We start from the raw sequence: 16,177 nt of genomic DNA on the forward strand, positions 1-16,177 counted from the left end.
TGTATGTTCCTTTTCAAAATGATCAACAACTTCCACTGTCTATTTATAAATTTCCACATTCTTCCTCGATGACTGAATGTTTCGTCTGTTCTCCACGATTATAACCACAAATTGCCCTCAGCAATTGAGAATAAATTAACTAAACGATCCATTTTGTCGATTTTGGATTAATGAAATATTCGATCACACTTGTAAGTAATCCAGATTAACAGAAGCTTTATCGTGATCCGAGTTATTGTGTTACAATTTTTAACGATTATTTTTTAATCACGGAAATACGACTCTGTGATTATTATCACATTTCACGGCCGAGCAGGAGAAAATAAATGAAATATTTAAGGTAAAGGAGTGAGACAGGCGTGACGTAGACATGTGATTTGGATGAGAAGCTCGTGTATCGCTCGGGGGATATTATTTCATGTGCATTTGTAACCGCGAACGAAGCCCCAGAGAGAATCAAATGACATTTCGATTATTTGTATTTCATATGACTAGTGCATTTGCCGGAACGATTTACGGTGGCCCAATTTTCGGTGGTGTTGTCATCGATATTTAGGTTTTAAACATAAATTATCTGAAACATTCGGAAATATTCAGATTCGCGAGGTAATTTTTGGGTAATTGCCCAGTGAAATTACAACACAACTAAACGTAAACGTAAAAATTTTCCCACAGAAAATTGATGTAATATTCTGGATTTTTTAAATAACTTTCTGGAATTTTTGGAAATTTTGCAAAATGATGGAGTCAATTCAATCACAAAATTTCTAAAAATTTCTAAAATATTCCCGAGAGTCCTGAAATATTCTAGTCTCGATTTGGTGGCATTAGCATGCGGAATTTGCACCCTCACATTTTCTGACTGTCTCTGGGAGTTTCACTGCCGTGTTGCAGTCTCGTAAAAGGAGACGATTGTACCTGAGCAGGTTCTCCTTCAAAGTTGGGTTGTCCCTCGTCCTTTGATGAGTGCGGTACAAGAGCTTTTCTTCTTTTGAGAGGAAGGGAGAAGAGGCAAGAGATAAGGATAAAATCCGAAAAATCTACGAAAAAAAAATTCTTTCTTGATCTTTCCACGAAAGTCCAAGGAAACGGAAATTCCAAATTATTTACAGCACAAATATCCAGAATGACCATATCTAGAATCCACAAGTCTTCAAATAGAAACGAAATTGTGCATCGTTAACATTCATCTATGAATTATTCATGCCCTAAAAATGAAGGCAGAAGAGTAGATGAAGGTTGAACCTATTGATGATCATTGGCACTTGAGATTCGCCTCGTAAACGCTCCTCTCACGGAGTCTTTCGATGGGAGACTGGGTCACGTTCACTGGGGTATTTATAATCCACTCAATGGCGTTAGATCACTTCATGTGTTCCAAGATGAAACACATTTTAAATCTTTCAGTTGAAGTTATTTCATGCCGTTTGATTTTCTCATTTCAATTTTTCATCACTGAAACTTTGAAAAGGAGCACAAAGAATTTCGGAAAAAATTTTTTGGACCTCTTGTGTTATCATACAGACAGTGATATTCACCCGATAACACTGAATTTGAGGTCATAAAAAATAATAGTTTCTTTCTGTTAAAAAAATAATAACAACTCTAATATTGTCGCCTGGTTTTTATTGAATATCTAGAGAGTTAAAGACAATTCGAAATTTTTTGCAAACAACGACTAGAGCTACAAAAATTTTGCAGCTCTATAAATTTGAATATATATCACATAAACCAGGAAACATTATCAAGATTTTCCTGTCACAATCACTCAATTCTCTCCAATCATCTAATTGCAGCAATTCAAAGTCTAAATTGAATTGAAATTCAGATGAATAAAATAGTCTGACGTAAGTGGAAGGTCTTCACTCCATGAAAGGACGTCTCAGTCCATTAGTATGAAAGAAACGTAGTCCCTGACGAATAACTACTGAATAATGAAAGACTTTTTGGTGATTCCCATGAAAGACAAGTTGCAGTGGTTTCTCCAGTGCAACTCAGCTAGATTCGTGCTAATTGGCTCGACCCAGCGGTGGTTTGTAACGGTGCCTTTCAAAACCGTTCGCACATCACAGTACCTATCTTTGTGTATGGCATCATCGTGGAAAAATAATTGACAAAGGCCAGTGTAGAAAAAAAAAACAAAACAAGAAATTAAAAAAAATGAAAAACGAGAATGGAAATGCTGACTCGACTCCGATCATTCCTCGTTTATCAACATGTTATCCTTTTTTTTTTTGTGCTGAAGAGACGAATGGTGAATTGATAATGCGACAAAAATTCGAGAACTACTGAGGGGAAGATGTGGAAACAGATAGGCTTGAAATATCCCGGAAACGTTCAGGTACCGTTTGTCGAGGTTAATGCACCCTTGTTTGTTACAATAGTAAGACAAAACTTCAATGAACGTAGATTATGCCATACTCATGAGTTAAAGTGTATTATGTATCTCTCTAACTTCATTTCACGCACATAACCGCTAGAATTTATGCAATTGTCAGAAGAAATTTAATCCCACGATTTAAACATAAAAATAATTTCACATTCTTGGTCTGTAATTGAACATCTGCATGACTTTTTACCTATTGTTGACAACTAAATCTTCATTTTAACAAGATTCCGAATATAAAATATGTTCAGAAGAAACGAATGTCTATATATTGGAGTGCAAAGCCTTCTAACATCGAAATTAAAAATATCCAAGTACCTTAACTCGGATTTTCTTGGTAAAATGAATTCCTACTTTTGTCATCGAGTATCACAACTTCCATTCAAGTTCCAGGGGTCTGCAATTCCCCAGACATTTTACAATAATATAATTCAAGATTAACCCGTTAAACAAAACCATAAAATTTTAATAATTCATGCCACCAGAAAAAAGTATCTAAAAAAAAAAATAACAAATTCGCGAAATACTGTCTGTTGTAGACGCAAATTCCGCTAGTTTCTACTTCACTTCTCCAATCTTCACTTTATAGAGAAAGATTCTTAATGAAAATGTAAGTACTATCAAGAGTCACGGCCAAATTCCCATGTAGTGGACGAGAGGCGAAATAAAGGAAATAAAGACAACGGATGCACTTGGACGAGGTCACGCACACAAGCACGGAATGAAGAAAAAAAAAAATATTGAAATTGCGGGAGAGAAGGAGAACTACTACCTGCGCCTTATGCAATTCACCAGTGTATTGTACTGGAGTATTCGGTAGTTTACACTACTCCCAACGATGGTCCCTTTTTTTTCTCATTCAGAATGCAAGTACGCATGCGCTGCAATCATTACACCCATTCTTAAACGTATCTTCGATTATTGGATATAAATAGGCATTCCAGGGATGTTGATAAATAAAGTAAGTGGAACAGCGGAAAATATCGTTGTTCAATATTTATACATAGCTGTAGGAAGGGGGAGGAAAGGAGGGGGAGGGGGTGGAGTAGCAATACTAGTCACGAGATAATTTGATAGGAGAATGAATAGTGCAAACAATTGAGAGAATTTTTTCCCCAATGATTCTGACATTTGTAGACGCATTTTGCCTGTTGGCTAGCGTCCTGGTGATGTCATGGTTTAAACATAGAGATTATTCTACACAGCGGTGTAACAAGGCGTCGACGAAGCGCTGTTGCTGTTTAGTGAGCATGAGCATTCGTTGTATTTGTCTTCCCCTCGCCCTTTTACGACACATGGAAGTTAATGATTGGACGAATACTGAAAATTCGGGGGAGATTGGGACAAAGAAATCAATGAAGTCAGTGGGGTAGTAGCGAATACGTCGTATCTTGAAAATTAAATCAACGGTTTTGGAGAATATTTCATCTGTCTGCACTTGATGTCTGCAATTTATGGGAAGATGTGGAGAAATCTGTCTGAGGAAGATAAAACGTTTCCAGTTGTTCTGGACCGTAAGCCAGTCTTCAATGTATGATTTGGGGTCTAAGAGGAATAGAGAAAATAGTGGAAACCTTGTTGGTGGGTCCCTACCCATTTTATAAAGAAAATCATAACGAAAAATTTCGTTATCTTCGACGAATCGGGAAATATTCATGACAACTCAGCTAAACATTATTGATCACTATTGAATCTACTATTAATTTCCTAATTCCTAATAATGCTTAGGAGATAATAGAACTCAAGATAACAATTTTCATGGGAATTGTCAACTGATAAAATTTTTCAACAGTGCATGCAATCCATGTGTGAAATGTGATACATGTTTTTCACTGTTGTATTCATTTGGATAATAAACTAAGGATTACGTACTATGAGAACATTGCTCTTAAAATGTCAAGTTGAATAAGTAGTTAATGACAATGACAATGACTGAATTTATTTAAATATACCAATATTCTAATTCATTAATTTGTGACAAACTGTATCAGATATCATGTTCAATAAATGAGCAATTTCAGAAACGATTTGAGTTCAAATTCAATTCTAAATGACGAGATTGTGAGAATGACTGTGACGCAAACTGCAGGTTTTCAAAGGCTTATCAATAAAAAACATTCTGAGAATGTCAAGAAACGTTTGTTGCCGAGAGTGAAACGACAAAAAACTCCTCTCATATTATTCCAGAAAAGTACTTATCATCAAGATAATTTCTTGCTAAGTGCTGCAACAAATTGTAGCTGAATGATTCATCTTTGTTATTTGTCAATTAATCTTGAGAATGAGTGTTTTGAGGGAAAATTAAACAGACACTTTTTTGTACCACCAAAAAACCAATATAAAATGCCACATCTCCCAAAATAACTCATCATCAAAAGAATGTGATCTTCAAACAGGTGTGGAAAATTGAAGCAAAATATTGATAACGTTATTTTCAGGAGAAGATGTGGAACAGCATTTCTTGTAGCTGACAGAATTTCCAACGAATAGCATCTTCTGACATTAACCTCTAAACCCCTCATCATCAAAATAATCCTAGATATTCACAAAGGCATGAAAAATCGACTAATGTATTCAGCCAAGTTTCTCCACTCTCCAATTGACCTAAAATCCATTGATATTCAATGACTAGAATCATTGGAAAATTGTTCCCCACATTTGCCTCGTCCCACTGTGATCTCCCCTACCAGTCAATATCCCACAATATGCAATTGTTTGTTCTCCTGGTTACCTCCATTTACAATTCAATTAAAAGCCATTGACGTTCGGCCTTGAGTCACCATCTCCAGGTATTTTTAACCATCAAAAAACTTCACTCCCAAGAGCGTGCACACTTCGAAGAAATCACCAGTAATTACCAATTCACCTAGCTTAATATGCGCCCATTCCCCGTGTTTCATCAACAAATAACTATGTCCCCACGATCCATCGTATTCCCCCCCGAAATTTCGTTTCCTCAAATTTAATTTCCTCTCCCCCATCGCGAGTTTATAAATACACTGGAATAAAATCTGAAGGCTATGAGCGGAAAAATAAATAGAAATCCCATCTAATCAGCCGAAGCTCCACATATCATACCACAATTGTTATCAGTATATTAAATTCGTCGACTAAATTCCGGCATCGAGAATAAAACTATTTCATTGGCTTACCGATTTAACAATTTTGAAGGCCACAATTCCAAGTATTCCACAAACTTAAATCACTTTCGCTCCTCAGAACTTCTTGAAAATGACCAGAGACACCTAAACACTTGACACAAACCGATATCTTCACTGAGAACTTGAGATGAAATCACAAAGGATCATTTGTATTATTATAACTAAACTCATTCAATTATTTGTTAAGGAACAATAGGTATCCACTTGTAATAAAAAAAAAATGGTCGCGGTGTAAAGGCCTGGACGACGCCACAGAACACGCCCGTACGGTATCGTTAAGCCGTTCTGGCACTCTCGATAGTCGCTGAGTCCAATGTTAACGTTTCGGAGAGGGGAAAGTTTCCCCCCCAACTCTCTTGACTGTGTTAAAATTCCAACACAATGAAAAGAAGGAGAAGAGACAAGGCCCGGGCCAATGGTGCCCCAGCACCGGTTCACTCCCTTGTATTTTTTCTCTCGTTTTTTTTTTCCTGTGAACGCATCACTCATGAATTTCGTGGCACGCATTCGGTGAATAAAAGCTCTGACCACTTCTCGCTTATGAGAAGGAATTATGCACGGACACTGACATAATCACCCGCGTGGGCAGTCTACCGTTTGGTTTCAATGAAATGTACACTTATTTTGGGGTTTACCAGGGAGTTATTATATGGGAGATGATAAATCGTGGAGGTTTATTGTTCGATGGAGATCGGTTTGTGGGTTGTTAGGTTGGTTTTTTTTTTCATTTGGATGTGCTGAGAAACAAATTGGAAGATTAATAGTATACGCTGGATAAAAATGTCTGGTTAATTTTCTGGAAACAAAGCCCGAGTGATTTTAGAATTTGTCAAGACCACTAATATTCAACAAAAGTTTATGAGCATTTTCTCTTGAAAGCCACTACTATTGAAGTATTTTCACATTTCTTCTGACCCACCGAATAGTGAAAATACATTTGTCGTTTACGGATTTATATTCGAAACGAATGTTTTAGGAGAAAATGTCAAGATGACTTTCGTGACTGAATAAACTTCCGGAACCAATCATCTGATATTTGTTCCTGTACCCTTAATTATCGAGATGTTTCTGTATCTAAGAAGATGTGAGAACTTGTAGCAGAACGTAAAAAATATTATTTAATATTTATTTCTATGTTCACGTTGGAGACCAGCGGTTTTATGAGGAAATGTTCAGAGGTTCCATCGTAACTGACAAAATAACGAGCCATGTGTGCTGACATTTCCCTCTAGACTGACACAACTCGACATTTCAACACAGTAAAAAGTTGACTTCTTGGATTTTAGCATTTATCTTCATTTTCAATATGTTTCTGACATCATAAATTTTAGAAGAAAATGTCAAAAGCACATTCAAGTTCATGTCTGCATCGACTGTGTCCCCAGTGTAACCAGACTCATTGACTTCCATTCCATTCTCCATTCACCAGTCTCCTAACGATCCATCTAATGACACAAGTGAGTGACAATGCCTGCAAAATGCCACCTGTGACCACCACACGTGCCTCCGTAGGCGTGCACCTCAATTCCCCAGGTGTTCCTCGGATTGCAAGGGTCATTACCCGCCAGCCACCCCAAAATTATCAGATCCCGATCGCCCCAAAAATTAACAGACCCTCCCACCCCCAGAGTCCTGCGACCCACTCACCACGAAACAAAACACTTCCCAACAAACAGTTAATCCTAATCCCTCAAAACTCCATGATAATTCCAGAACCCAACAGTAGGAATAATCCACCCTAGTCTTGGATCTCCTCAACGAAGCCTCATCACCTGACTAGCAAACTGCACTTTCGCCCAAAAGTCCACATATTCGAAAGTGTCCTACCAAGTATAAAGAGGCGATAAAACCCAAGCCCAAAAAAACAAGTCTGTTTATCTGACCTCCAAGAGGTACCCCAGGGCCGTAAACGGTCACTGGACAGGGCGGCAAATGGCGGAAATCTGTGACAAAAACCCACTCCATCCACCGTCTCATCCCCTCCCATTGCAGGAAAAACCATTCGTCTAAGACAAACGCCCGAGAATAATGTCGCTTCTTCCTTGGACGCGGACATTTTTCTGAGGGATTTAAGGTCAGTTTGAGGCCTGTGACACACCCCTTAGCCCTACGTCACTCTCGGCCGCTCTCAGAGCCCTGTCAGTTCTCACAATTTGCTTCGATTTACAAGAAAGAAACGAGGAAAATGGAGAGATGAATTTTTAGGGGAGCCTATTGGCTTTATTATTGAATAAATAACTGGACTCACCTGTCAAGAGACACCGGCTTTTCTTTCCTAATGACAGGCACCCGGAGATACACACACTCACGGCACACCGAACACCGTTCGACTGGAGGTGCCAGAAGAGCGGGACACGTACCTTCCGTTCGGCGATCAGCCTCCCCGAGGGTCCCTTCCCCAACAATTCCGACACTCAACTGTACACTACCAAATATTTACCCGATTTCTAGCTTCACTGATTGATTGTCCACCTTGAAATATTGATGTACGATTTTTTTGAATAATTATTTTATTAATTTTACAGGATAATTCTTGATATTTATCATCTCACTTTCGTTTCAATGATATAAAAAAAATGCGAATCGATCGGACGTTGGCCATTTATCGGCGTCTCTTGGCGGAACACTGCGCAGCTGTTGTGCGCAGAAGTTCTTTTGAGATTTACATTTTATTTTCGGCGATTTCTTTCGATTTTGGAACGAGAGGACTTGTTTATTGAGGTTATTTCATGGGAGAAATTATATTATTTGGAACTCATTAGGAAATTAGAAGATTTTCATGCAAATATTAAGATTTCGTGCGCCTGCGTCAACTGCGGGCCAATGAAATCACTTTTAGTGGACTCGTGGAATCCCATTGGTGGGGCATTCACATGACGCAGGAAATCGATGATGGCGGTTAAATTCAAATGTCTAATGTGGTTTTTGTTTCACACATCGAATAAAATGAAAATTATTTCAGGTTTAATTTCATTTTTCGAAATAATTAACGGTTAATAGTGTCATTGTTGTATTGTTAGGGTATAATTGTCGGGTATTTCCACCGTTGATGTGCAATATTATATTTTAACAAGTTTCCAGTAGTAAATACACTCTTCATCCGAGATCATTCATTTATTTCTTTTTACATAAAATTGACATAAAATAAAATAAATTTATAGCATAAGAAACGTTTCAATTGGTGTCGAAATTCCGACGACATTTGATGGAGATTGTTAAATGAAAATTACAATTTATACAATTAAAAAATTTTAACGTGTAAATAGACTTACTTATCTCTTTAAGAAAGATTAACTTTAGGAAAAATTAATAATAGTTGAAGGAGTTCATAGGATATTCTCTATAGAGCAATTAAACATGATGATCATAATTGAAACTTAATGAATGTCTACTCACAATAACTCAATTGGCGAAATATGATTTTGAAAAAATGGAACTGTTAAGCAAATAAATAGTTGGAAGAAATAAAATAATGATGACAGCCTGATAACGATCCCTCATTGTGAAAATAAAACATTATTTGATTAATATTCAACTATCGTTCACTTCAGCAAGTTGTACTGCAGTACAACGTGGCTTTATTTCTCGTGAGTTTATAACTCCAGAAATCATGATAAGAAAGTTATAAATCGGTGAATATAGTAAAAACTATGTCACTGATATTTTGACGTTTATTGAGCACAGCAAAATATTTATCATTAGATTATTCATTACCAGAAATATATTTCCTTGAAATCGTTGATTGAAAAAAGCAAATGGGAAAAAAACAAATTGTGACTCAGTAAATAATCTGAATGACACAGGAATTATTTTATAAGGATACCTTTATGAAGATATTGTTCCCAATCTCTTATGCTTTTCCCCTAGTAACTATAACGGCCAGTAAATATCTGATTGACGATCACCACTTCTTTTGGGGATAGTGAGAGATTATCTAGCACTTGAAAATATTCGTTATTTCTGGGAAAACAGTAATTTAATCCGAGGAGCGAAATCTCGCCTTGATAACTTTGCTCTTGATATTGGGGTAGAATCAATATTACAATCAGATGTGGAAACTGTACCCTCATTGACACGGATCAAAGTTTAACGATGTAAAATTGATCAGGGACGTCATGGAAGAGTGAGATATTGAGCAATGGGCGGAACGAATATGCCCTTGCATAATATTATAATTTCCTGGTATTTGTTCATAAGATTTTTAGCGTTTAATGAGTGCATACGCAGATAACACATTCAATTACTAATTTAATCTTCTATACTGTTGGAAAAGAAAATGCAACTTGCGGGATAGTTCTGAATAGATTCTTAAAAATCATGACATTTCGGGTTTCACTAAAAATTCAATAAAATTCCAGAATTCAGCAGCACGAGGATGAAAAATCCTTAATCATTTTGAATTTGCACTAAATGGTTCCTTGAATATCTTTAAAATTTGTCAAGCCAATGATGGTTGGATAAAACTTCTCGATTCCTGTCGGTTAGATTTTTAATCCGCTATTCTCAAATTATCTTTGAAAAGAATCCCCAGTGAGCACCCCCGACTCTGAAGAGTCAGCTGCCTTTGACCCTGTTAACCCACAATTATTTACCCTGCATTTTCAAAATTCCTGACGTTCGCATTTCTATGTTCCGTCTGCCAAAGCAAACATCGAAATGAATAAACATCAACTAATTGCCCCGGGAACTATCGAGCCAACGAGAATATCAGTTTATTTCGCAAGAATGTGAGTCGCTACTCATTCCACTGATAATTCTCTTTTCTTTATTCCGCATATGAACGTCTCAAACAAATTATCCCACCCGAGTCCGCAAACAACAGCGATAAGAAGTGATAATTTTTGTAGATTTTAATGACTAGAAGTACATGTCACGATGTTGAGCTCCACTTCAACAACTCTCCACTGCGATCACTGGTACCCAGTGATTTCCCCCCGCAAAAGGTCTTATTATTTTAATGTAGCAGCCTCACTTTTTGTTCTTATTACATAACAACCAGTTTTGTGACTTCTTGATCAGTCGCTTTCCATTGCGCGTCCCGAACATTAATCACTAGTGAGTCGCCTGGCCGGCAACTTCCAAACTTAAGCGCTCGATCTCCAGTTATTTGCAATAGTGTATTTCAATATTTCTTGCAATTTTTTTAAATCTCCGAGGAACCAACATGAATTCTATCAGAACGGTATTGGGCAAAGTGAGTATTTCCGTGATTTATTTAAATTTTTCTATTGTATTCTGATGTAGTTCAAGCACTGCCATATTGACAGGAAATGGATATTGTTACTGTTGAAATTCATTTTGTGGAGCACCATTTGGTCTTCATAATTCGGCATTGAATAATACTCGAGGGAACAGTTTCTATGGGCAGTTTGATGTTTCATTATGCTTCTTGTTTAATATGCGACAAATTAATCGGCTGGTTTTCGTTGACCTTCACCTGAGTCAACAGAGAATAAAGAGTTCAGCAATTTTTTTTTTGTCGTTAAAAATAACGAAGCACGTGAGTTACTATGTCTTCAATAAAATGTTTGCCTACTTGTGGAGTCGAATATCAGAACTTTCCTTTGGCAATTGAAATTTTGTGAAAATAGTTAAATCAATAACTACACCAAACTATATAATCAACAACGATAGTGGTATGATGAATCTGTAAAATAAATATTGGAGTATCTTTAATTAATTTAGGAGATAATGAATATGGTTTTTTCTACCATGACTTTTTCAAGATCCCACGGGATATTGTCCCGAAGAAGAAATTCCACGTCTCGTCAATAGCCTCAAATCACGCACCAGGACCTCTGACCCAGTTTACCGATGATGAGATTATGATGAAAGAGACTGGTAATTGCTGCAAATGTTGTTTCTTATTTTTTGATAACCATTGGACAATAATTATGAAATGTGGTTTACAGTTGCTAAATTGGCGAGGGAAGAGATAGCACCGCTGGTCAAGAAGATGGAAAAGGAGGGGAAGATTGACGATGGATTGTTAAGGAAGCTATTCGACAATGGGGTAAAGTTTAAAACCATGAAAAATGGTTAGTTGTCTGTAAATCAAGAAGAAAATCTATTTTGAAATACCTGATCCAAAAGCTCACTTTTAGAGGCCTTTTAATGTCCATAAATCGAATTTATGTACGCGAAATTTTACAATGAACCCAATACCGCTTTAACGGAAACCTTCAAAATAATAACAACAGGTGAATAATCTCAACTACAAAATACAATAATGTCACTACGCACTCGTAACGACCTTGTTATTCGTGCGCTCATGCACGTTACGCACCCATTGGACTTTGCACGTTACAAAATATGATAAATTGCGTTACTGCATCAATTTTCATTGATCGATAATTTTGTTAAACCAGTTGATGGGACTGGAGATTCCAAGTGAACTTGGCGGAGCCGGATGTAACTTCTTGACAACAATTTTGACAGTGGAGGAAGTAGCTAAAGTAGATGGTGCCGTAGCCGCTCTCGTGGACATTCACAACACTTTAGTTAATTCTCTTATCATTAAAGTTGGTACTGAAGCACAGAAGGCTAAATATTTGCCGAAACTGGCGCAAGAATTTGTAAGTATTCATTTGGATGGCATATGTATGGCAGTTCAAGTCTGATAACGAAGTATGTGAACTTCATTGGTAATTACTACTAGAAAGAAATGAAAATTTGGAGCCAAATGTCTACAAATGTGGAGGGGTCAATTGATATAGGGAAAATATTCAGGAAGAAAGCCTATTCCTTTTTGGAATTTCGTTAAAAATTCTCGAATATATTAAAATGTAAGGCAGATAGCAAAATTTTCATTATAACTTTCTGTATTGACTAGAATTCTAAAAGATCAATTCCGCCATTTCGCATTATTCTCTTCTCATATCAATAACAATAAAGGAAAACCTATAGTTGAACACAAAAAATCATCCACAGGCTGGGAGTTTTTGTCTCACAGAGCAAGGCGCTGGTTCGGACGCATTTTCCCTCAAAACAGAAGCCAAGAAAGATGGATCTCACTACATCATTAATGGATCTAAAATGTGGATTTCCAATTCTGATATCGCTGGAGTTTTTATCGTCTTCGCCAATGCAAACCCATCAGCGGTAATTTTTCACATCGATTAAAAATACCCGATCGCGATTGAACTTATCTTGCCAACGAGCGATTTAATGTGGATAGAAATACTAGAGGTCGGATTATCAGAACGTATACTGATTCGTTTGAGAAACCGATAATGATAAAAACTTGTCCATAAGATTCCCGTAATGATTCGGAGTAATAGAGAATTTAATTGAATATTGAATTTAACGATGAAAATTATTGTTCGTAGGGTTACAAAGGAATTACAACTTTCTTCGTTGATAGAGATATGCCCGGAGTTACTGTGGCTAAACCTGAAGACAAACTCGGTATCAAGGCATCGGGGACATGCATGGTGCACTTTGAAAATGTTCGGGTACCTGAAGAATCCATTCTAGGGGAGTTTGGGAAGGGATACAAATATGCAGCTGGGTTTCTCAATGAGGGAAGGATAGGCATCGGTGCACAGATGATTGGGATAGCTCAGGGCGCCCTTGATGCGACCATTCCTTACACTCTCGAGAGGAAACAATTTGGACACGATATTTTCTCATTCCAGGTGATGATCTGAATAAGTAGATTCTCTTTTTAACTTATTAAATGGTTTTGTCACTGGAGTACTTGGTCTAAAGTTATACCTACGTTGAAGTTGTACTACGTACAACTCCAACGTTTATACCTGTACTACGTACAACTATAGGTATAACTTTAGACCAAGAAAACACTTAATAAAGTAGAAGTCAAGCAGAAACTCAACAATTAAATTCAAAAGCATGAATTCACGAATGAAAATGAACAACTTTTTCACCATTTCAGTCCATGCAACATCAAATAGCTCAGGTAGCCACTGAACTCCACGCAGCAAGACTTCTGGTGTACAACGCAGCTCGAAAAGTAGAGGCAAAACAAGAATTCACGAAAGACGCAGCTATGGCGAAGCTTGTAGCTTCAGGTACCCACTCATAATTGAATAAAATCCTTCAATTATTGCGAATAATTTATTCCTTTTCCACAGAGACTGCCCTGAAAGTGACAGCCAAGTGCATAGATTTTATGGGTGGCGTTGGATTCACGACAGATTTTCCTCAAGAGAAGTATTTTAGAGACTGCAAAATTGGTACAATTTACGAGGGCACCAGCAACATGCAGCTGTCAACGATCGCAAAGTATCTCAGGAAGGAGTATTCGTAATTGTGAACATGGTATTAGTTTTGTACTTCTTTTTTTTATCAAACATTTTGCCACGAATAAAAGATGAAGTTTTTTTACGTAATCTATTGGAATTTTTTCATTCTCCTTATCAAGTTGAATCATTTAATTCTTTTGGTAATATTCATCTCCAATATATCTCACAGGCATACTCTTTAAGCACGAACATTGAAATTATTATGTTGAAATGCTTTTTAATGAATTTCTTCGTTCTAAATCCTCAGCTTTCGTTTCACTCTAATGGAACCTTGAGAAAAGACAGTAGAGAGAGAAGAATAATGAAGGAACCGATGAAAATTTCATACGAAACTCATCGTATCTTTAATACAAATAATAACTCATCTAAAATTACAAATCCGACTCACAATAGGTAACTAGTTCACTTGGTCTAGTTCACTTGGGATCATGTGGAAGCTTGAAGCCAACTAAATCAGCTGTCTCCCTTACACTCCTTTCTCCAGCCCCAGCATAATCTGCACTAATCTGCTTGTAATTCCTCAATGACGACAAATAACAATTGTACGTCTCCGCCAAGTGTTTCATCTCCTCGCGAGCCTTACACAGGGTCTCTGATGTCTCCCTGTGTGCTCTGGCCTGCTCCATCACGTATTGCACAGCGATATTATCCTTGATCCTCCCCTCACTTGATATCGCCCTTATCTCCCTCAGCAGAGACCGAATCAGCGTCAGATTGGAATTCATCACGACAATTTTCTGAAAACGTTCCAATGCAAAAGTAAGTCTCAACCTTTGTACTCCTCTCAACTCCTCTATCTTCTATCGTCCCGGATCAATAAATAATTCCTCTTTATATCGAGCTTTCAATACAACAAAAAGCAAAAATCTTCGCTGCTTCCTGGACTACTGAACCGTCTCAAATCCAAGACTTTCCCTCAGTCTATTCAACTCTCTCTCAAAAGCCTCCTGATGGAAGGGAGGATTTCCAATTTCCTCCCAAAATTCTTCCGATGCCTTGTTAAGGTTCTCAATTGTAAAAACATGAATAGACGTCGAGTTAAAAGCTTCTGGGGCCGAATCAAAGTTCGCTTCCAGTTTTAACTCAGCGACGTAGGGGTAAATTCTCTTGATGAACTCGACCGAGTCCCTGAGGCCCGCATCAGTCACAATGCCATCCCGAATTTCTCCGAATGAATTTGTCATAAGAATGCAATTAGTCAGTCCTCTCCCCCAATTGGCGTGAATGCAGTTAGCTATGATGCCTTGAAAACAGTGTGGCATGTAAAACAGAGTCAAGTCTTTTTTCACTTTTCTCTTGCCCTCCTCATTGATCTCAATCGTGAAGAGTCCTAGTCTCTGTAAGACTTCAATCTCTTTGGAAAAAAAAACGGGATCATAGAGGTGTACGCGACTCCTGTATCGTGATTTTATTGTCAAAAGAGCTGCCAGCTGATACTTGGCACTACGACTCTCCGAGAAATTACCCAATCCGTAACAGACAATTTCTGGTATGGCAGTGGCGTCAAGGAGGTTCAGGGACTCTGCCAAGCCATTGCATAATATTTCACAATAAGGGGAGTTCCTTAGGGTTATCTCAGCGTCTAAAACTTCACTGGAATAAATTTGGGGACGTGTTATTTTGAGGTTAGGACAGTATTTTGCGGCTATTTGGAATGGATGCAGGTGGTGTGAAGGTGGTACTCACCGAAGGAGATGCTCGGTGTTTATTTCGGGTTCTCGAGAGTTCGAGGCTTGATTCAGGACGTGATTCACCAATTGACGACTTGTCTGCCTTCTCCGTCGTGTAACGAATTGAAACCCGTCGCCTCCTGACATGATCTTGTGGTTAGGTGGGGGCGATAGAGTAAATAGACATTCATATCTAGGTAGCCGGCAGCTGATTGCTTTTCGTGAAATCAGGTAATTGTATCGTTTGTGCTAGGTGTGTACCGATTAGTACTGGGCTTAAAATGTTCTACAGGTCCTACATTTTTCACTTTCTTCTCTACTCCTGGGCCTCTTAGGGCAAATTAGCTCGCATTCAGGATCACCCGATTTTTCGCAGATATCTCAGAAAATAATATAGATAGCGGAATAAATCCAACGCCGTCCGATTCGTGAGGCAATTTGTGATTTTTCCAGGGCTCTGGAAATATTCTGAAATTTATACTTTCGTTTTTCGCATTATTTTCGGCTCCTAGATAAGAGATTTAAGGGGAGGTTGTTGACGCTTCTGGAGTGGCTTCAACCGCGAAATTTCGTAGCGGTGGCGCATGAACTACGATGATGAATGTGCCAGTTGGTAAGGCATTACTACGAAGTACGTGGCATGCCATTCGGGGCAGCCCATTTGCCATTTGTCCAGGACTCAAGGAATATTGCAAA

At 37.9% G+C, this 16,177-nt stretch overlaps 3 protein-coding genes across 7 annotated transcripts in view; 1 reads left to right on the plus strand and 2 right to left on the minus strand.

Moving 5' to 3' along the window:
- The window catches only part of Hts (hu li tai shao), a 42,644-nt gene extending 34,459 nt beyond the window's left edge, over positions 1-8,185 (minus strand). The window contains exon 1 of one of the 2 annotated variants that reach the window (XM_064130192.1): positions 7,796-8,185. The gene's annotated coding sequence lies outside the window, so the exon portion shown is untranslated. Of the gene's footprint in view, positions 1-5,538; positions 6,507-7,795 lie in introns of those variants that run through there. The other variant, XM_064130199.1, reaches the window with a different exon arrangement.
- A 461-nt stretch (positions 8,186-8,646) lies between these two features.
- Positions 8,647-15,953, minus strand: LOC135166131 (uncharacterized protein). 4 transcript variants are annotated; one of them, XR_010298440.1, is made up of 5 exons: positions 15,498-15,632; positions 14,200-14,548; positions 11,259-14,081; positions 11,084-11,194; positions 8,647-10,984 (listed from the first exon to the last, which is right to left on the minus strand). XR_010298440.1 is itself a non-coding variant. In XM_064138676.1 (2 exons), the coding sequence occupies exon 2, from the start codon at positions 14,534-14,536 to the stop codon at positions 14,228-14,230; it is 309 nt and encodes a 102-aa protein (XP_063994746.1). In that variant the 5' UTR covers positions 14,537-14,548; positions 15,498-15,632; the 3' UTR covers positions 14,111-14,227. The 4 variants fall into 4 exon arrangements, 2 of the variants coding, with proteins under 2 accessions (XP_063994746.1, XP_063988341.1); XR_010301226.1 differs by having other exon boundaries at positions 8,647-11,194; XM_064138676.1 differs by lacking the exons at positions 8,647-10,984; positions 11,084-11,194; positions 11,259-14,081 and having other exon boundaries at positions 14,111-14,548.
- On the plus strand, positions 10,600-13,898 carry LOC135159727 (short/branched chain specific acyl-CoA dehydrogenase, mitochondrial). The gene is made up of 8 exons (XM_064119847.1): positions 10,600-10,741; positions 11,274-11,388; positions 11,460-11,560; positions 11,916-12,122; positions 12,478-12,648; positions 12,876-13,184; positions 13,442-13,577; positions 13,641-13,898. The coding sequence occupies exons 1-8, from the start codon at positions 10,712-10,714 to the stop codon at positions 13,814-13,816; spliced, it is 1,245 nt and encodes a 414-aa protein (XP_063975917.1). The 5' UTR covers positions 10,600-10,711; the 3' UTR covers positions 13,817-13,898.
- Positions 15,954-16,177: the final 224 nt, after the last annotated feature.

This window comes from Diachasmimorpha longicaudata, chromosome 1 (assembly GCF_034640455.1).
Source record: "Diachasmimorpha longicaudata isolate KC_UGA_2023 chromosome 1, iyDiaLong2, whole genome shotgun sequence".
Lineage (NCBI taxonomy): Eukaryota > Metazoa > Arthropoda > Insecta > Hymenoptera > Braconidae > Diachasmimorpha > Diachasmimorpha longicaudata.

Excerpts from the sequence above, each read along its gene's own strand:
- LOC135159727 (XM_064119847.1), top strand. The coding sequence starts at position 10,712 with ATGAATTCTATCAGAACGGTATTGGGCAAA. Across the intron at positions 11,389-11,459 it reads GATTATGATGAAAGAGACTG|TTGCTAAATTGGCGAGGGAA; the intron begins GTAATTGCTGCA and ends TGTGGTTTACAG. Across the intron at positions 12,649-12,875 it reads CCAATGCAAACCCATCAGCG|GGTTACAAAGGAATTACAAC; the intron begins GTAATTTTTCAC and ends TATTGTTCGTAG.
- LOC135166131 (XM_064132271.1), bottom strand. The coding sequence starts at position 15,628 with ATGTCAGGAGGCGACGGGTTTCAATTCGTTACACGACGGAGAAGGCAG. Across the intron at positions 15,405-15,497 it reads AACACCGAGCATCTCCTTCG|TGAAGTTTTAGACGCTGAGA; the intron begins GTGAGTACCACC and ends AATTTATTCCAG.